Source organism: Hemicordylus capensis, chromosome 3, assembly GCF_027244095.1.
Source record: "Hemicordylus capensis ecotype Gifberg chromosome 3, rHemCap1.1.pri, whole genome shotgun sequence".
NCBI classification, from domain to species: Eukaryota; Metazoa; Chordata; class Lepidosauria; order Squamata; family Cordylidae; genus Hemicordylus; species Hemicordylus capensis.
The window spans coordinates 110,475,501-110,496,315 of NC_069659.1; the positions used below are offsets into that span (position 1 = coordinate 110,475,501).

Below are 20,815 nucleotides of genomic sequence, written 5' to 3' on the forward strand. Positions count from 1 at the left end.
CACATCTGAAGATCTATGCTCAGGCAATATGTGCAGCAAAGAAGCTATTCTTTTCTGCCCGTGTTGCATTTGCAAGCTCACTTGCAGCAGAGTTGTTCAGGGTTGTGAGAGGGCTTGTACTTGCCCCTCCTCCCTTGAATCAGAATTTGGAACCATCAATTACCCACTGTGATGTTTTTTATGAGTTCATTGAGGATAAAATCTTAGACTCAGACCCCACAATTACTGTACAATTACTGCAGTGTCTGATGCAGAGATGTCTAACTCTTCTTATGTTAGGCTGGATCAGTTTCTGTTTGTGAATCTGGACAAGCTGCTTGGAGTGGTCCAGCCTACCACCTTTTCTCTTGACCCTTGCCCAACATGGCTTATATTATCTGGCAGGGAGGAAGAAGCAGCCTGCATTAATCCCTCTTAGTTAAGCAACTATAGGCATGTCTCCAACTTTCCATGGCTGGTCAAGGTAATTGAGAGGGTGGTGGCCTCCCAGCTCCAGGCAGTCTTGCAGGAAACTGATTATCTAGACCCATTTCAAACTGGCTTTCAGGTGGGCTATGGGGTAGAGACTGCCTTGGTCAGCTTGATGGATTATCTCCAATTAGTTATCAACAGAAAGAGTGTAACTCTGTTGGTCCTTTTGGATCTCTTGGCAGCTTCCGATACTATCAACCATAGTATCCTTCTGGAGCACACATGTCAAACACAAGGCCCGCGGGCCAAATCCGGCCCGCCTGGCCGTTTTATGTGGCCCGCAGTGACTGTGCCGCATCCAAGCGCCTGACCGCGCTGCCTCAGTACCCATTTGCAGGCAGAAGGACCCAGTCCCAGAAAGCTAGGTAGGAGCAGGGCACTCCACACAAATGCCTGACTGCGCTGCAGGCAGAAGGACCCAGTCCCAGTGTAAAAGCTAGGTTGGAGCAAGGCACTCCACACAAGTGCCTGACCACGCCACAGGCAGAAGGACCCAGTCCCAAACAGTGAGCTAAGTTGCTTCTTCATATCCTTGCTTCTGCACACCCCTTTCCTGCCGAGACCCAGCACGAGGCACGACCGTGCCAGAGTCCCAATCCTGCACCTGCTGCCAGTAGCAAATACACAGGTATGGAGCTTGTTGTTATTTTCAGAACATGATTAATGCATGAGGATGGCGTGTGATATGGTGTCTCAGGGTGAGGAAGGATCTATACTTCTACTATTAAGACTAAGTATCTTAATAAAAAATTCGGCCCACAACTTAGCCTGTGTTTTAGATTTTGGCCCCTTAGTTTGACACCCCTGCTCTGGAGGGTCTGAGGGGGTTGAAGTGGGAGACACTGCTTTGCAGTGGTTCCACTCCTACCTCTTGAGCAAATTACAGATGATGTCCAAGGGACTGTTCATCTTCAAAATCTGAACTTTTTAAATATGGTATCCCTCAGGGCTCTATATTGTCTCCAGTGTTATTTAACATCTACATGAAACCACTGGGAGAGATCATCAGGAGAGTTGGTGCAGGGTGTTATCAGTATGCTGATGACACCCAAATCTATTTCTCCATATCAAGATCATCAGGAGAAGGTATAACCTCCCTAAATGCCTGCCTGGAGACAGTGATGGGCTAGATGAGGGATAACAAACAGACTAATCCAGTTAAGACAGAGGTACTTATTGTGTGGGGTTGGAACTCAGGAGACAATTTTGATCTACTGATTGTGGATTGGGTCATACTTCCTCAGAAAGAGCAGGTACACAGTCCTGGGGTGCTACTGGATCTAAACTTCTCCTTCCTATCCCAGTTTGAGGTGGTGTCTAGAGGTGATTTCTATCGACTTTGGCTAATACGCCAGCTGCATGCATTTCTTGAGATAAATGACCCCCAGAACAGTGGTACATATGCTGGTAACCTCGAGGTTACCACAATCAGTAGATCAAAATTGTCTCCTGAGTTCCAACCCCGCCAAGAACTGCAGACAAAGTTAAATATTTAAACTTATTTCCTACTGCTGTAAGGATCTAGATAGGGATGTGCATGAGCCATTCTCATGCAGCCTCTGGCTGGGAGCAGTTCCCTTAAAAAGCAGCTAAGGGGCTCCTTACCTACTCATCCGCCGGCCTACCACTTTTCTGGCAGCAGCATTTGCTCTCCAAAGGGTAGTGCACAGCTGAGGTGCTGTTCTCTGCAGCCTCCATGCGGTGGCCATGTGTGTGCCGATGCCGCACAGAGGCTGCAGGGAACAGCGCCTCAGCCATGCATGGCCTTTTGGAGAGCAGGTATCACCACCAGAAAAGCAGTGGAGATGGAAAGAACAGTTAAGGAGCTCCCTACCTGCATTTTAAGGAAACTGCTCTCCACCCTGTCGGTTCGAACACCGGCACCCGAGACAATTCAGCGCTTCCCAGAAGAGGCACTGGACCAGCTCATGCACATCCCTAGATCTAGAGTATTTTGTAGTAATAAGTTAAAAACGCACCATTCAAAGAACAGAAAACAATTAAATATGTTGGATGTAGTGATCCAGATACAGCAGAACTAGAAAGGTTTAACTATTCTCTAAGGAATGATTTGCCAGTCAAGCCAACATACATTTCCCCCACAATTTATTATACACAAAAGCACCTCTATCAGTCATTAATCTGTCAATATCTCCATCTATTTGAGACACAAACTAAATTTGCTTGGCTTTGTCTCATTGTTGAAATAAGATTCTTAACAACGTTACTGAAATCTAAATTCATATGTAAGCCATGATACATGACTAGTCAAAACAGAATGAACAAGGCATTCAAAATACAGCAACTAAAACAATTCAATTTTTAATCACATACACCAGAGCAATGTGATTTGCATTACTCAACATCAAGCAACATTTACCCCAAGCTTTGGCATGTTTGATCTCTTCAGTCGACCTATCTTGGACCAATGTGGAACTTTGCATAAGTTAATTCTCTGGAGGAGCAGTTCCAGATCAAATCCATAAATATTGTGTCCCTTAAAGAAACAAAACGTGAAAGAGTTAAATAAATGAAGGTGTTTCTTTTTCTATTCCAAGTGCAAAGAATACATCTACCCTGTCTATTCAACTTAAAAACAATACATATGGAAGATTTATATGCTACTTGGAAGCTTACTTTGCAAGAAAATATACTGAATTAGTGCTCACATGAATGATTAAATTCCATATATATTTCATCAAAATGTAAGCACAAGAATTTTCTTACATAGTCATGATGCATCTGTGTTTAGGTTTTTCTGCTCTGAAACTTTTTTTTTAACACAGCAGTAATGGAACTCATTCCAGTTCTAACACTGTAAAAGTAGATATGATCAGTAGATAAACACAAAAGAATCAGCATGATATGCAAAATTATCATGTACAGCCTTCAATGTAGAAATTGATAATACTGTAGAAAACCAGAAAAATAAAGCTACAAAATTAAAAGTTTTCTTGTATAAGTTTCATGTCAATTCCAGGAATGAAATTTTTCAAATGAGCAATCAAATATCTTCAGCACCCAGCTTCTGGGTATTCGTATGAGCCAGTTTGTTACATTACAAGAAAAGTAGGACCTTTTGAGTTTTAGGTTTACATTTACAACATTTAAACAATTGTCCAGAAAGGGTTATTTGATCACTGCAGCAATTAAACCACAGACTTGTAGCCAAAAATTTGACTAGTATATTCCAGACAACATAAACTGAACTAATCTGCTACTCCCCATCATCCAAATGGTGCCCTGCCTATTTGCCAGTGGAACACAGTCCTACCTACTCCTGGGCTTTGCATGATTTATGCACATACACACAGTTGTTCCTTCTCCTTGGCCTCTTATCTTATTTCATGTCTCTTCCTATCCCTTGCTACTTGTGTCTCCATTATCATTCCCTCCATCCATGCTTACTCGTTTACCTCAGTCACACTCTCAATCCAATTCCCATTCGATTTTCCACCATGCCCAGCTCTCTTATCTTTTTTCATCTTCTTGTAAACAAGATGTTTTTCTTGATTTGTCATTGACTCTTTCCTCAACTCCTCTACCTATTATTCTTGTAGGTTTCTACTACTCAGTCTTTGCCTACTCTGCCCTTTTCTTTTTCCTTTGACCAGCTTTGCTTCAAGCTCCCTACTCCTTATATTACATCTCCCCACTTTCACCAAACAGTAACTGTCTCAATGTTCCATGTAATAATTTTCTTTGCAACATATTGTTTGTTAACTCTGTTGGGAAACTCCGCTGTTTGGCAATGTTTCATTACTGACATATTCACCCTCAAAAGATAAAAGGTTTGTCAACATTCCACCATATCAAAGCAACTTAGTCACAGTGACTAGACAGACAAAGATAATTACTTACCACAATAACATCTGGATCAATTTTATGTACCTTGGCCAGAAAAAAACCCAGTAGCGTCCTCTCTGCTGTTACGATCTCTATTTTAGCATTCTAAGCAAAACACAACATTCCAATTATCCAGATGCTGAAGTATCAAAAAATTGAACTAAAATCTTGTGCTCTGTTTTACTTAAGTCTTAAAAAGACTTACAGACAAGTAAATAAGTGCCAGATCACAGCATCCAGAAATGTGTCTGTAGTGGAAATGTTCATACAACAGGAATACATACATAAATTTATGTAGTGGTGATAGCCTTTTTAGCCTACTTTCCAGTAGGCTTATGAGATCACCCAGCATTCTGTGTGTGTCCCCACCCCGCCCCCATCAACTTCACAACGCCTGGACCAATAAGAACCAAACCAGGTACAGTTGCAGGGACACCTCAACAGCATAGTTCGTGATGAAGCAATCAACCCCAATTCAAAATGGCCGACGTGTCAACTTTTGAGGCTCAAGTGGTTAACTTGTGAATCTCCTAACCACTTTGAACCAAATTTGCTACAGGTGCAGGTACACATAGACACCCCTCAAGAGCATAGTTTGTAATGATGTCATCCACCCTGATTCAAGATGGCAGTCACATGAACATTTGAGGTTCAAGTGGGAATGGATTTGGACCAAATTTGGGATATTTGTAGGGACATCTCAAACGCATAGTTTGTGATGAAGTCATCCACTCCAATTCAAGATGGCAGACGCAGAAACGTTTGAGGAACAATTGGGCTAACTTGTGAATGCCTAACCAATTTGGACCAAATTTAGTCAAGTTGTAGGGATAGTGAAAGGAAAGTAGGGAAATTAGTTCTTACTAGAACAACTTGTTTTCTTATGAGGACCATTTCCCCACATCTTTTATCCAATAAGATGTAATCTAGTAATTTCATCAAGTGTATACAATCTTTCTGTATATTCATATAAAGATACTGAGCCTGCATTCCCAACTCCCACAGAAAGCTCTCCATTATTCATATCAAACCTTTTGCATGACTGGCCTGGTTCAGATGCAATGAGAAACCATGGTTTCATGCTGCAAGAACCAAACTGAAAGACCCATGGGATCATGTGCTCCCACTCACACCACTCAAGAAGAGATTTATATCTTCTGACTTCCAGTTTGATCTAAATCACAATTCTGCAAACACTCCGGAAACTGTGGTTTATCCAAATCAGAGTTACATAATGATACCAAACCACCATTTCTTTTGTGTTTGTACATAGTGTAGAACTGTGGTTTAGCTCAAAACTAAAGTTAAGGCTTTAAATGTCCTTCTTGCACATGCAAAGGCAGTAGGGAGATAATGTGTAAGCCTATGACTCTCTGAAGCTCCTTCTTGTAGCACAAAATTATGTCTGCGGTCAGGCCACTGACTTTATACTGGGAAAGCTATTTTCAAGTGTATCTCAAAGCTTAAAGTCAGCACTCTAGCTTCTTGTTGAAAATGCTAAATATTATAGCAGACTATGAAATGAAGTCAGTGATATCATAGATCTGAAAACAGAGTAAACCATCTGACTCAACACTTAGTGCAATGAGACCACTTCTATCACCATGAAACTATCTTTTCCCCAAGCTGAAGACTACAGTATGCCAAGCAATGTGCAACTAAAAACAAAGTTACCTTAGTTTTGACTGTTTCTTTAAAGTCATATGGGAAAATGCAGTCATTTGGTTTGGAAATAACTGCAAAAGAAATAACCAGGAGTCAGGCAAAAATATGCAGCATTGAAGATGTTAACCTATAGCTTATGTTCTGCAATGTAGCTTGTACTACAAACTATGTACTACAATCACATATAACATGGAAACTATGTGTTTTCAAGGACCTGATTACACAGTGGACTAAGAACTCCTAGAGTATGAGGGTAGATGACAAGGCTACACTGCTGAAGCTAAGCAGGTCTGGTCAGTGCCTGATGGGTCACCACCTGGGAACCCCAAGCATACTACTTTGAGTGACATGATGGGGGAGAAGCAGGTTGTTTACTTGTAACTTTTGATCTTTTGGTGATCCGGTATCATTCTCAGTGTGGGCTTTGCACCAGCATAATAGTCCCTGTGAAAGGATTCCAAACTCCTCAAAGCGCTCTGAAGCTCCACCCTTCACACTCAGAGTGCACTCAGTATCTTCAGCTGCAGAGTGCTTCCCAACTCAGTTCCTGAATGACCGCTATTTTAAGAAGGACCTTGCAAGGTAAATAAGGCAAGGCAAGTAGGTACAGCCAAAAAGCAGGGAAACTGGGTGGGTATTGTGAATGATACCAGATCACCAAAAGATCAAACGTTACAGGTAAGCAACCTGTTTATCTTAATGGTAATCTGGTAAACTTCACATCATGGTGATTAGCGAGCTCTCCTAGTAAGGAGATGGGTCTGAGGATGTGTAGTTAGATAACTTTCTTTAGAACAGCCCACCCAAAATCAGCCCCCGCTGCAGATTGGCTGTCTGAGACATAATGCTAACAAAAGGCAAATTGGAAGACTAAGTAGCAGCTTTCCTTATCTCAGAAAAACCAATGCCAGACAGATGGGCAGCCAAGGTGGCTACAGCCCTAGTGGAATGGGCTTTGATAGTGCTGGGAGTATTAATGCCTTGTTTGTCGTAACAGGTGGATATCAATTGGACCAGTCATTTGGAAAGTTTGTGTCAGTAAATAGATTGCCCTTGATTGTACCTTCAAAGGCAACAAATAGTCTGTTGGACTTTAGTCCTGTGTAGGTAAAAGGTGAATACTCTCCAAACATCGAAGGAATGGAGAGCGGGGAGACAAGGTTCATGAAAAACATAGGAAGAACAATGTCTGGGTTAATATGGAAATCGGAAACCACTTTAGGTATAAAAGCAGAGTTAGTTTGCAGAACTATTGGGGAAGAACACAGTAAAAGGAACGTCAGCTCTTAGAGCAGCCAGTTTGCTAACTCTCCTTGCAGTAGTAACGGCAATTAGGAAAGCTACCTTTAAGGAGGATCAATTAAGAGAGGCCATAGATAACAGTTCAAAGGGGACCTCCTTAAGAGAACTACAGAGAGGCTCCAGGGTTCAACTGGATTTTAACTGGTGGAAAAAGATTGTTCAGTCCCTTTAGGAATCCGGGTGGGAGAACAAGGTCTTAAGAGTACCAACTTGTGATGGCTGACATATGGACCTTAATGGATGAATTGAAGAGTCCTGAGTGTTTTAAGGAGGTCAAGTACAGCAGGACTTGGTGTACAGAGGTGGTAACTGGTTCAAAGCCCTTAGACCTCACATAGTTTACAAATCTTTTCCACTTAAAGAAGTAGTTTCATCTGGTGGAAGCTTTCCTCTCGTGGAGCAAGATCCAGTCTCAAGGCTCATCCTCCAGGCCATCATGTTCAATGTTTGTAAGCTATGGTGGAAGATCTTGCCCCCATTCTGTGAATGGGGGTCACAACACTGGTAGAGGCCCAGAGACAGACGCAAGAGGAGGCTGCCTCGGCTGCCACAGCCACCACAGTTGAAGTATTATGCATTTTGTCTTTTATTGCAGGATTTTGTTTACAACTCGTGAAAGGAGAGGAAAGGGTGGAAAGAGGTACTAGAGATGTGTGTTCCAGGTTTGGAAGGGCATCCTCTAGGAACCCTTTGACCAGTGCCGCTCTCGAGCAGAAGAGGAGGCACTTCCTGTTGTGATGAGTTGCAAAGAAGTCCACTTGGGGAGTCCCCCAGCATTGGAAAAGATCAGAAAGGTTGTCATGGTTGACCTCCCATTCGTGTTGGCAAGACAGGTGTGTTTTTCTACTGAGATTATTGTCGGTGCCTTTGATGTGAAGGGCTAATGGATAAATGTGATGGCTTATGCACCAGTCCCAAAGTTGGATGGATAGGTTGCACGGGGATCTGGAGAGTATACCACCTTGCCTGTTTATATATCTGATCACAGTTGTGTTGTCCAGTAGGACTTGGATCATTTTTCTATTTAGTATCAGCAGGAAAGACTTCAGGGCCAGGAGAACGGCCATAAGTTCTACAAATTTTATATGGAGGAGCGACTGTTGGTGGTTCCAGAGTCCCGCATAATGAGCACCCCATCCTCTCAGGGAGACACCCATTGTAAGAGTCAGGGTGGTGACAAGAGGATGGAATAGGATGCCCGTCATGAGATTCTCTGGTAGAGTCCACCAGAGTAGGGAGTCCAATACCAATTGTGGTATTACAAGCTGCAGGCACTGGCTGTCCACATTGGGTCTGAATTTTGAGCTGAGTCACAGCTGGTGGCGCCACATGCATAGCCTGACTTGATGAACAGTTGCCGTGCAAGATGCCATCAGGCCCAAGAGGCGTTGGTTGGACTGAGCCTCCTGAATGGGTCTGGACCGGAAAGAATGAATCATATGTAGGACTGAGAGAAGTCTTTCCTCTGGCAGGAAAGCTCGTTTCAAACCCACGTCTAGACCCAGCTGTTCTAACAGTGTGAGCACCATCCGTATGTGATTGGCAAGTAGTGTTTTATCCAGAGGTGATCAGCTAGTAGTTCAAGTATGGGAAGCTCGCTGCATGTTCTGTCCTGAAGTGGGTGATGATCGCACTCACACACTTTGTGAAGACACGCGGCACTATAGAGAGTCCAAATGGGAGGACCGTATATTGGTAAAACTGGTTGCCCACAGTGAACAGGAGATATTTCCTGTGCCTTAGACGAATCCCCACATGGAAGCAAGCATCTTTGAAGTCCAGAGTGGCAAACAATTCTTCCACCACTAGGAGCAGAAGGAGTTGTTGGAGAGTTAGAGTTAGCATTCGGAACTTCCTTGTATGGATAAACGTGTTCATGAAACCGAAGTCTAATATTGGCCAGAGGCCTCCATCTCTTTGGGGTAGTTGGAACTATCTGGAATAGAACCTTGCCCATTGCTCCTTCTGTGAAACAGGTTCTATCCCCCTTTTGGACAATAGTTTGAACTTCTGCTAATGAGGTAGAAGTTGCCGGGGTGCATTTCATCCCTAGAAAAGGGCGAGTGGTATGGATTTCTATGGTGTGGCTAGTGGATATGATACTTAGCACCCAAGCATCGGATGTGATGAAACACCCAGCTGGAAGAAAGGGTACTAGTTTAATGGGTGCAGAAGCGGCAATAGGCAGGGGGACCAAGGAGGCTAAGACTGGTACTGATGTTTTGTTGCTATTTATTCCTTTGTGGGAAAGAGTGCTTCTGAGTGTACCAGTAAGACTTTCTGCGACCCCTGTGATCAGAGTGACTGTATTGGTCTCTGGGTTTATCAAATCTTCAAAACCTCCAAGAGTAGGATTGAAAAGTAGAGGCAGATGTAAACGTCTTAGCCGTAAATCTCGACTTCTTCATACATTCCATCATTTCGTCCATTTGGGAACTGAAGAGGCCTTCCCCATGAAAGGGGAGGTTATCAATTTTGTCTCTCGTATCCACTAGAAGAGAGAAGGAGCGAAGCCAAGCATGCTGTCTTAAAGAGATGGCGATAGTCAGGGTGCAAGATTCAGACTCTATAAGATACTTGGATACATGATAATACTCAAGTTTTGTCATATGATATCTGTCGATTTAGAAAGTAGGGCCTTAAATATGTTTTTGATTGTTTCAGGCATGTTTTGCAGATTGTCCTTGAACCCCTCTCAGACTGAATAGTGAAACCTGGACATGCAAGCCATATAATTAGCTATCTTCAATCAATAGAAAGGATCAAAAATAATCTTTCTCCCAACAGAATCCAGCTCCCGACCCTCACTGGGAGCAGAGTGCTTATGACTTGATATGTTACCCATTGTGCACTCAACAACTAATAAGTTCAGTGAGGGATATTTAAAAAGGAACTTGCAATCATCCTCCTGGACTCTGAAAGTTTTCCAGTCTCTAGGAGGTTGATATAGCTGAAGACATGCCAACTTGTCTGAGTTAATCAGCACTGGCAGCATGGGAAGTGCAGCAGGTTGAGACGTAGAGCCCGAGGCCACAAAATCATGAACTGGCCACAAAATAATAAGCTTGGACCTGAGATTTCAATTGCAGACCAAGAACTTTAGGCATCTTGGCCACTTGAATGCAATATGATTTGGTTTCCTCCACTGGAGAACTCAATTACGTTAATAATTTCAACGTTAGGTTAATTATGTTGTGTTCAATGTGTTATCTGGCACATTGTCATATGGGGAGGGGCCCAACAGGTTTTCAGTGTGCGTGGATTCACCATCTGAGGAAGAAGTGTAGTCATCGTTGGAGTCAGGCCTTTCCAGAAAAGGAGTAGATTCCATTGTGGTAGCAGAAGGAGTAGCCTGCCCAGTAGGAGAGGCTGGACAGGGCAGTTCAGCAGGCCGTGGCAGAGATGGTTGTGGTACCAGTTGTGGTGCAGAAGGGGGGTCTTGGGAACATTTGAAAGAAGGGTCTGCTATAGCCTGGGATAGATGGCTTTGAGATGCGGTGGTTGATCCAAGTCTTTTGAGTTTCCAGAACCTGCATTCATCATAGTCATATGGCAGAGGTGGAGAAGGGATATATGAAGGGTCCTTAAATCTCCCCAGCCTTCTGACATAGCCCAGGTCCAAGGACCCAGGGGAGCTCCAGTAGTCCAGTCCCCTATGGTAAGCTGAATAGGCAGGAAGTAAAAAGTCAAGCCTTTCTTTCCAGGGCTGAACATGAAGGTGAGATGGTGAGCACTGAGAACTTGACAGGCGTTGAGACGGTAGTCGAACAAGAGGGCACTTCCCTGAGCAGTGAATGTCCAGGCGAGGCTTGTAAAGTCATTGACGTCTATGAAGTTCCGGCATCAGCAGAGCTCAGCCATGGAGCAGGCACAAAGGTCAATGTCAGGATCAATGCCGAAGTCAATGGTGGGGCTGTTGAAGCCATTTTGACAATCTCTGTTGAAGACGACGACGACTGTGAGCGGATGGCTTGGACAACTGATGGAGATGGTGTCCTAAAAGCATCTGGTGTTGATATTGGTGAAGCTTGATGGGGCTGCATTGAAGGTGACGGGCAAAACTTGACATCGCAGCCGATGCCCAGGTTGATGGTCATGCCTGTGTCAGAGTAGGAATTGAAGGGGCAGATCAAGATGCAGTTTTTGGAGTCAACATGGACTAAGATATTTTTCTGTGTTTCAACTCAGTGCTTCTAAGAGGAGGAGGAGGAATCCTCCTCCCAGTGCTTCTGCTTCTTGTGATGTTTATGGCCATCCCTGGATGCATCACGGGGTTTACTGAAGGTAGTTCCTGTGTTAATGAAGGACGAGGTTGATGGAGTCAAGCCTGACTTCAACATAGTCGACACCAGCAATGAAGGGGAGTGCAGCACTGGAATTGACAGGCATAGGACTTGCTTGTACAAGGCAATGCTAAAACATATTTGCCTGCTGTTGTGGTCTTCCCCAAGTTTTGCTGGTCAATGACCAAATAAACTTATATCTATCTTCCCCAAGACAGAGCAAACAAAGATTGTGCATGTCGGAAGAGGGAAGGGCTCCACGACAGGTGGAGCAGCACTTGAAGGTCTTTTTAGAGTCCATTAGTCAAAAAATTGCAACATTAGGCAAAGAATTGTCAGGAAAACAGTCCAAGGTCAGGGAAAACTAATAACCAAACTGTTAACTTTTCTTTCAGGAACCAAGTACAAGGAGCAGAACCCGAAGGAACTGTCCACAACAGAGGTCAAGAAAGAACTGAGATGGGAAGTGCTCTGCCGCCCAAGATGCTCTGTGCACAAAAGGCAGAGCTTCAGACCACTCTAAGAAACTTGGAATCCTTCCACAGGGATTATTGCTCAGGCACAAAACTCACATTGTGAAGGATACCAGAGCACCATTAAGACAGGCAGAAATTAAAGTAATAATTCCCTCTAAAAGTGAACTCAAGTGCTTGAATGCCTATCAGTTATGCATTCAAACAGACCTCCCAAAAATAAGGAAGGACTCCTAAGATACACAGAATTAGTGAAGTTTGTAAAATGAGTTAGTTTTTTGTTTATAAAATGGCCCTGTGACCTTCAGAACCTATAGAATGTTCAGGGCTCTTTAGCAAGAGTGTCACTTTTTAAACTCATACACAAAATAGAAAATGGAGGACGGGGGGAGGGGGGGGAGAGAGGGAGAGAGAGAGAGAGAGAGAGAGATCTGGTCTGCTCAAGCCTCTTAAAAACCTATTAATAATTTATTCTTGTGCAATCCTGTTATTCACTGCCTTGGATATTTCTACAAATAGAAAGGTGGTTTAATACTTTGAAGTAAGTTAATGAGATCTCCTGAAAAGGGATTACACCTTGGGGAGATGCATGCTATGATCAATAAATAAAATATATCTGTACTATAAAGATATATTTCAAAATGAAAGAAAGTACATTTCCCTTTCCCACACTTCAGAACTACTACACCCTTGCTAGTAGGGAGCTCCAGAACTGGCCCTTAAGAAATATACAGCACAGCACAGGGAACAGGAAATATTAAAAGGTGCCTTTTTCCCTCTCCTGAAACTCCATGTGAGATCTGAACATCACTCAAGGCTCCTGTTCCAGGCCAATGATCTGCAACTTTTTGTTTCAGATCTGACCTGTAAATAATTCACTCCAAGAGAACAAAATGCCTCTGTTACCTCTCCGACAGCAGCCCAAAGTGAATTTTTAAAAATAAACTAAATACAATCTGTGATTCTAAAATCAAGTTTCAACTTGGGTTGCACTAGTGATAATGTGCACAATCCACTCAAAATTAAGCATCTAATTTTTTGTTTGTTTTATTATATTTTAAACATATAACTGTAAACTGGAGATTATGAACTGATAATCCTGGTACTGCAATTTCTGCATGTTTTCATCCTCAGCCTGTGCTAATCTTAGGATACAGCCAAAAACTGTTCAAAAATATAGAAGGATTTTATAGGATAGGAATTAGAATGAGACCACCTTGAAGGACAAAGTCTTGAAACCTTGATAACTATACTACCATATATTTTGGCTACTTTAGTATGTTTCTATTTTATGTGAAAATGATAAAACACACTGTCAAATCAAAAAACAGGTTGCTCACCTGTAACTGATGATCTGGTAGTAATCGGTTGATATTCATTAGAATGGGTTCTGTGCATGCACAGAAGTCTCTCGGTATGGAGTGCCACAGTTTCTTTTCAGCGCTTGCGCCCCACCCAACATGGCTGTTTAAGGCAGGAGGAAGCACCAGCACTTCAGGTCTTCGAAGGCCGCCGGAACAAACAGGTGAGTTCCAGCTGTAAACTTGCACACTACTGCAGAGGGGAGGTTTGGAATGGTCAAATGAATATCAACAGATCACTACCAGATCATCAGTTACAGATGAGCAGCCTGTTTGGATCGTGATCCATTGAACCCATTAGAATGGGTGTTCAGTTCATTCCTTTAGGAGGAGAGAGTAGTAGTGGCAATTACTATAACACTCTTTTAAGAACACTTCTTCCCAAAATCGCCTCCGCTGCAGAGCGCAAGTCAATGGTGTAACGCTTTACGAAGGGCAGTTCCAAGGACAGCTCTATAAATGTCTTTGAATTAAATACCTGATAATTGGGCTGCTGAGGCACCATATGCCCTGGTAGAGTGTGCCTTGATGGATTTTGGCAGTTGAACCTTTTGAAGTTTGTAAGTCTGGGGAGAGTGTCTAATTCTTGTCCTAAACTTTTCCGAAGGCAATAATTGTATTTAGCTGTGCATGCCAAATAATTGGCTCTTTTGACTGATAAGCATGACGCTGAGTATATTTTTCTGCCCAGCACATCTAACTTTCAGCCCTCTTTGTAGGCTAGAGTAGTGTGGCATCTACCCAGTCTCACAGATGTTGAGCAATCTCTAACAAGGGAGTTAAGATACCAGGTGTTTCAACAGGTAGGTGTTATCCTGTTCTCATACCCTATAAAGGCTCTCTAGTCTTTTAGATGTTGGGGTGGAAGTATGCGGTACCTCCCTTAAACATTTTGCCACCTTGGAGATTACTGGTAAAAGCAGTAAGGCCACCAGTTGTGTTGACATGGACTTAGCCATAAAGTTGTACAACTGGTCATTGACAGTAGCTAACTGAGACTTAAGATCTAGGCCCAGCATAGCAGCCATTTCTTTAAGATGGACATAATAATAGGCTTTCATTTCCTCGTTTGGGGAAACATGAGTCAGCGTAGCCACATCAGGGGAGAGATCTGGATCCATTGTCTCTGTATCTGATTCAAAATCCGAAGAGCCTTGGTGGCTTTGTTCTGAAGGAACCGGTGAGTAAGGTTGCTAATCTGTTGGAGCAGGTTGCAAAAGTCCAAGCAGTATCGGCTCCCATGAATCTGTCTGGATAGCTATCAACTGGAGTTGGTACTCTCTAGTTTGAGTCTGTTTTGTAGCTAAAATGGGTCCTGGTGGCAGTAAGATTGGTAAGGTTTGCGTTGTTGCGCTAATTATGGAGTCCTTGGCAGCATATTTTGGAGGAAGGTACGCTAAGAGAGTCTGGGAGGTCTGAGAGGGTGAATAGAGGAGGAGGGTAGATTCTGTCAGTTCCCTGACCTCTCCTGATGAACAACAGCTGTCTCACCCTGCCTGCGCATTCCTGCCTCGGCTGAGGAGGTTTGTTTTGGCAGCCACAGACCTTCGGAAGGACCAGCTTGTGGCAGCCTGATCGCTGCCCTATTCCACCTGTGCCTTCTGTCTGAGTGCTTGAGTTGTTCCACCTGTCCCTAAGGACCAGAGATCTCTCGTGAGAGGAGAGATTTCTGGAGTCCTTGGCAGCATATATTGGAGAAAGGCACACGGGAGGCCTATCCGGCGGCATAGCCAGCAGACTGTCTATAGGTGATCACCGAAGCCGACCACCAAAGGGGGACGGCCTTCAGGGCTGGGCCTTCGATGTGGGACTAGGCTCTGGGGGGAGTCATATTGAGATGGGGTTGGAGATCAGGGTTCAATGTTGCTAGTCCTCCCTTTTATTTGGTTGTGCCAGGCCTTCTGTTGTCATGTGTTTGGGTTCTCTGGGGCAGCTATTACTGTTGTGGTGGGGAATCAAGGAATTGGCATTGGCAGAGCAGCTGGCTGTTACAGGGGAAGGAAAATCAGGAATTTAGTAACTGTTTCCACTTCCAGCTGCCCTATCAGCTCTCTGGCCTCGGGGAGCAGTTCCAACTTCTAACAGAACCTAGCCTTGCTCCTTTGCAATGCAAGGTCAGTTCAGAATAAGACCCAAATCATCCATGACTTGATCATGGATGAGGGAGCCAACCTGGCTTGTATAACTGAGACCTGGATGGGGGAGGCTAGTGGCCCAGTTTGGGCCCAGCTTCTTCCACCAGACTACTCTCTTGTGGAGCAGGCTAGGGGAAATGGGCGGGGGGCAGCGCGTGAAGTGGCTGTGATCCATAAGGATACTATTCCCCTTACCAGGAACCCTGTACAACAGTTGACTTATCTTGAGTGTGTCTTTCTGAGGCTGGCAACTAGGGATAGATTGGGGATTCTGTTGGTGTACCGCTGCCCAACTGACTCCCTAACTGAGGTGACAGAGCTGGTCTCAGAGTTGATGTAGGAGTCACCCAGACTTTTGGTTCTGGCGGACTTCAATATCCATTGTGAAGCTGACTTGTCTGGTGTAGCTCAGGAGTTCATAGCAACCATGACAACTATGGGCCTATCCCAAATACTTTCAGGACCAACTCATGTTGGCGGCCACACACTCGATTTGGTCTTTTGTTCAGATCAGGGGGTTGTTCCATGGGTGCTTGATCCTGTGGCTTCCCCATTGTCATGGACAGACCACTACTTGGTTAAGGTTAGTTTCACAGCCACAACCCAGCCCTGCAGGGGTGGAGGACCTATTAAGATGGTCCGCCCAAGAAGACTGCTGGACCAGTAGGATTCCAAAAAGCCTTGGAAAATTTTGATGTTGGTCCCGCCAGTGATTCTGTTGGTGCCCTGGTGAGAACCTGGAATAGGGAACTCACCAGGGCAGTAGACACAATCGCTCCTAAGTGTCCCTTCTGATTTGCTTTAAAAGTGTCCCTTGGTATACAGAGGATTTACAGGATCAGAAGCAGCAGGGTAGGCGACTGGAGCACAAGTGGAGGATAACTCAGCTTGAAAGTGACAAGACACAGCATAGAGCCCATTTGAAGGTCTATGCGGAGGCAGTGCATGAGGCAAAAAAATAATAATTCTGGTCTGCGCATTGCTTCTGCGGGTTCACATCCTGCAGAGCTGTCCCGAGTTGTGAGACATTTGATTCAGGCTCCTTCCAATTCAGACCAATCCCTGTGGACTTTGTTCTGCTGCGATGCTTTTAATGGGTTCTTTGTGAACAAAATCTCTTGTATTCGGGCCAATCTGGACTCCACTGTTTCTGCAGATTCTATTAAGGTGGTGTCCAGCAATCCCTCTTGCAGTTTTAGATTGGATCAATTTCAATCTGTGATGCCAGATGACATGGACAAGCGGCTTGAGGCAGTGCGGGTCCATTGTTCTCTGGATCTTGCCCGACTTGCCTGCTTCGATATAGCTGGGAGATTGTTGGAGATGGACGAGTTAATATCATTAACTCATCGCTGAGGAAGGGTAGGATGCCTCCTTGTTTGAAGGAGACAATGATTAGAACACTTCTTAAGAAGCCTTCCTTAGATCCCTCAATGATGGATAGTTACAGGCCGGTCTCTAATCTCCCATGGTTGAGCAAGGCGATTGAGAGAGTGGTGGCTAACCAGCTCCAGGCAGTTTTGGAGGTAACTGATTATCTAGACCCATTTCAAACTGGCTTTAGAGCGGGCTATGGGGTTGAGTATGCCTTGGTCGGCCTGATGGATAACCTTTACTGGGGAATTGACAGAGGGAGCGTAACTCAGTTCTTTTGGATCTCTCGGCGGTGTTCAATACCATCGACCATGGTATCCTTCGGGATCTCCTCGGGGAGTTGGGGATAGGAAGCACTGCTTTGCAGTGGTTCCGCTCCTATCTCTCAGACAGATTCCAGATGGTGGAGCTTGGTGACAGTTCCTCTTTAAAACGGGAGCTATTATATGGAGTCCCTCAGGGCTCCATTCTGTCACCAATGCTTTTTAATATTTATATGAAACCGCTGGATGAAGTCATCAGGAAATTTGGTGCAGGGTGTTATCAGTATGCTGATGACACCCAAATCTACTTCTCCTTATCATCATCATCAGGCAGCATTCACTCCCTAAATGCCTGTCTACAGGCAGTAATGGGCTGGATGAGGGATAACAAATTGAAGCTGAATCCAAGCAAGATGGAGGTGCTCATTGTAGGGGATCGAAATTTAAGGGATGCGTTAGATCTTCCTGTGCTGGATGGGGTTACACTCCCCCAGAAGGAACAGGTACGCAGCTTGGAAGTGCTCTTGGATCCAGGTCTCACCATGGTATCTCAGGTGGAGGCTATGGCCAGGAGCCCTTTCTATCAACTTTGGCTGATTCTATTCCTTGAAGAGAATGATCTCAAAACAGTGGTGCATGAGCTGGTAACCTCCAGGCCCGACTACTACAAAGCGCTCTACGTGGGGCTACCTTTGTACATAGTTCGGAAACTTCAGTTAGTTCAAAATGTGGCAGCCAGATTGGTCTCTGAGGTAACACGGAGAGAACATGTTATGCCTGTCTTAAAACAGCTGCACTGGCTGCCAATATATTTCCGGGCAAAATACAAGGTGCTGGTTATTACCTTTAAAGCTCTGAATGGCTTGGGTCCGGGCTACCTTAGAGAGCACCTTCTTCAGTATGATCCCCATCGCTCGTTGAGATGATCTGGAGAGGTCCATCTCCAGTTACCACTGGTATGTCCGGTGGCGACTCAGAACCGGGCCTTTTCTGTAGCTGCTCTTAGCCTATGGAATGCACTCCTGGCAGATATCCGCACTTTAGGCTCGCTGTCGGCCTTTAAGAATGCCCTAAAAACTTATTTGTTTGGCCTGGCCTTCCAAGATTTGTAGTGTTTTTTAAAGAATTTTAATTGGTTTTAAATGGTTTTAATTGTTTTTGAATTGTTTTTATATTGTTTTTAGCACTGTGTTTTGAATTGTATGTTTTTATGTCTTTTAAAGTTCTTGTAATAAATAAATAAATAATCACCACAATTGGTAAAGTTTTTGCTGTCACTGCTGTTGTCAGCACTAGAGGTTGTTTAGGCTAAGAGGCATCCCCACCAGCCAGAGTGCGCACAGGAAGCCCTTGAGAATAAGCCTTTGCTAGAGGGTTTTGGTTTTTGAATCCAAAATACCCCCAACCTCTTCCTTCCTCATAATCGTATACTAACCCTGGAAAAATCTGAGCAAATGATCCAGTATGAGAAAGATTGGAGGCGTGTGTGTGTGATGAGCGAGTCCACATGTGTGCCAACTAGTAGACGTCTCCAGCTGCGCAGCAGTTAAAATATAGGATGGAGTAGGTCTGTTAGGAGAGGGCAAGTCTCCTATTCTTCAGATTGTGTGAAACCCCTGAAAGCTGAAGCAGGTAAGCTGCAGCAGAGTCCAGCATCTATAACAAAGATTGGGCTGTATTAGGATCCAATGCTGCCGATCCATCATTTTGATTATCATCCTCCTCGACTTCAAACACAATTGGCACTTGGCACTGACACATTACAGCTTCACACAGTACTGGGGTATTCAACATTGAAGCTAGGACTTTGGCTTTTGGTGGTGATGGGGATCTTATAGGAGTCGAAGCCAGGAACAAGGCAAGTGCTCTCGGTGCCAGAACTGGCTTTGATACCAACGGTGGTAGGGGCTTCAATGTTGACAGTCCCAGCATCAAGAGTGGATGCATCGATGTTGAGGGCACGATAAGCTCCTTCAATGTCAACGTGGAGGCAGGCATGACACTTGTTGTCAGGGTTTTCAATGTCAATACCAGCTCCTAAGTTGTTTGCTTCTGAGCTATTTCACAAGGCACCGAGCCTCTCAGTGTTGACAGCCTTGACACCAACACAAAAACCATCTCTTGCGCCCAAGTAGGGGACAGGATAACTTTCTTCTTTTTTGCGGACAATAATGCATCCGACATTTTGTCTCCATGTTACTTCAGCGTTTTGGGAGACTTAAATAGTGATAGGTTTAGACTGTGGTACCCCCTCAGCCCTCAAGGCAACTTCCTTCGATGACAGAGCCCCCTCCCTAAATGGGTCAAGGCAACTTAACACGTCATCATGAAGTGCAGCCCTCAGATGAAGTTCCATGTTACGCCGGGTCTGCTTTGAGAACTGGCAAACTTTACAAGTGGATGTAACGTTCGCCTCCCCCAGGCACAGAAAACACAAATCATGCCCATCTTGTGAAGGTAACTTTGAATTACAACCAGAACAGTGCTTGAAAGTCTTTCCACCCCCCATTTTCTTATCTGAGGGTTTGGGATGGTCCACTGTCGTGTCCCCGTTCCATTTCCAGATCAAGCCTTAAATCCATCAGATATTTCATCATAACAGTAGCAATCAGATACAGCATTGTTGATAAACAGTCCAAAGTTCAAATAACTGATGAATCCTTTCCCCCCCTTTCTAACAGAACTCACAACGAAGTAAGGAACCAGTACGAAGGAGCCATAGTGACGGAGGAACTGAACACTACGGCAGTCATAAAGGAACTGAAGTGCTAGTGCTTCCTTCCCTCCATGTGGGGTGGAAGCACCAAAAGAGGAGCTTTGGTATTGCACACCAAGAGGCTTCCGCACAGACACAGGACCCATTCTAATGAATATCAACAGATCATGATCCAGATCTAAAATTATTATCACCAGGTGGCATTATGGCAACAGATTAATGGCCAAATCAACTGGTGAAAAATGTCTTTCAAACCATATCCAAATTTTCCAAACTTCATCCAAGTACCAATCTGAACAGTTTTGTTTTGTTTTAAATTAATACAATGTTCTACATATACCTACCACAAAAGTGGCTCTGAAAAGGAGGCTCCGGTGGTGCTTTATCCAGACAAAATTTGTGATGTACTAAAGCTGCAATAGCCACAATCTACACAAAAGTGAAAGAAAAATGAAACCGATAATTAAGCTAGTTAAATTCAGTTCTCTTACTTAACCTATTAAGCAAAGTAGCACCTGTTCATTAATTATGACCCTATCCACACCCAGTACAGTACCTTCAGTGAGTGTTGCTGGTGTCTGCCTTATGTATCTTTCTAGATTGTGAGCCCTTTGGGGACAGGGATCCATCTTATTTATTTGTTGTTTCTCTGTGTAAAACGCCCTGAGCCATTTTTGGAAGGGCAGTATAGAAATTGAATAAATAAATAAATAAATAAATAATGAAGCACATATTTAGTATCCTAGTCTGTTTGTCAAACCGTGTGCCATTATGAAGAAAATGACCATATAACACGATCACTTATCAGGGAACACTGATAATACCATTTGTGTGTGCTAAATTCAACTGCTATGGACAACATAATTCAACCAACATTCCCATATCAACGCATGTTTCACTTTTTTCACATCGCAGGCAAGTTCAAC

The 20,815-nt window shown here is 44.0% G+C and overlaps 1 protein-coding gene across 3 annotated transcripts in view; it reads right to left on the reverse strand.

Moving 5' to 3' along the window:
- The window catches only part of POLA1 (DNA polymerase alpha 1, catalytic subunit), a 467,466-nt gene that overhangs the window by 400,771 nt on the left and 45,880 nt on the right, over positions 1–20,815 (reverse strand). For all 3 annotated transcript variants that reach the window (XR_008320234.1, XM_053312417.1, XM_053312419.1), the window contains exons 16-19: positions 20,234–20,318; positions 5,992–6,053; positions 4,333–4,422; positions 2,852–2,968 (exon numbers count right to left, since the gene is read on the reverse strand). Coding sequence is in view for 2 of the 3 variants with exons in the window: in XM_053312417.1 (XP_053168392.1) it covers positions 2,852–2,968; positions 4,333–4,422; positions 5,992–6,053; positions 20,234–20,318 (354 nt within the window). In the remaining variant the exon portion in view is untranslated. The remainder of the gene's footprint in view (positions 1–2,851; positions 2,969–4,332; positions 4,423–5,991; positions 6,054–20,233; positions 20,319–20,815) is intronic.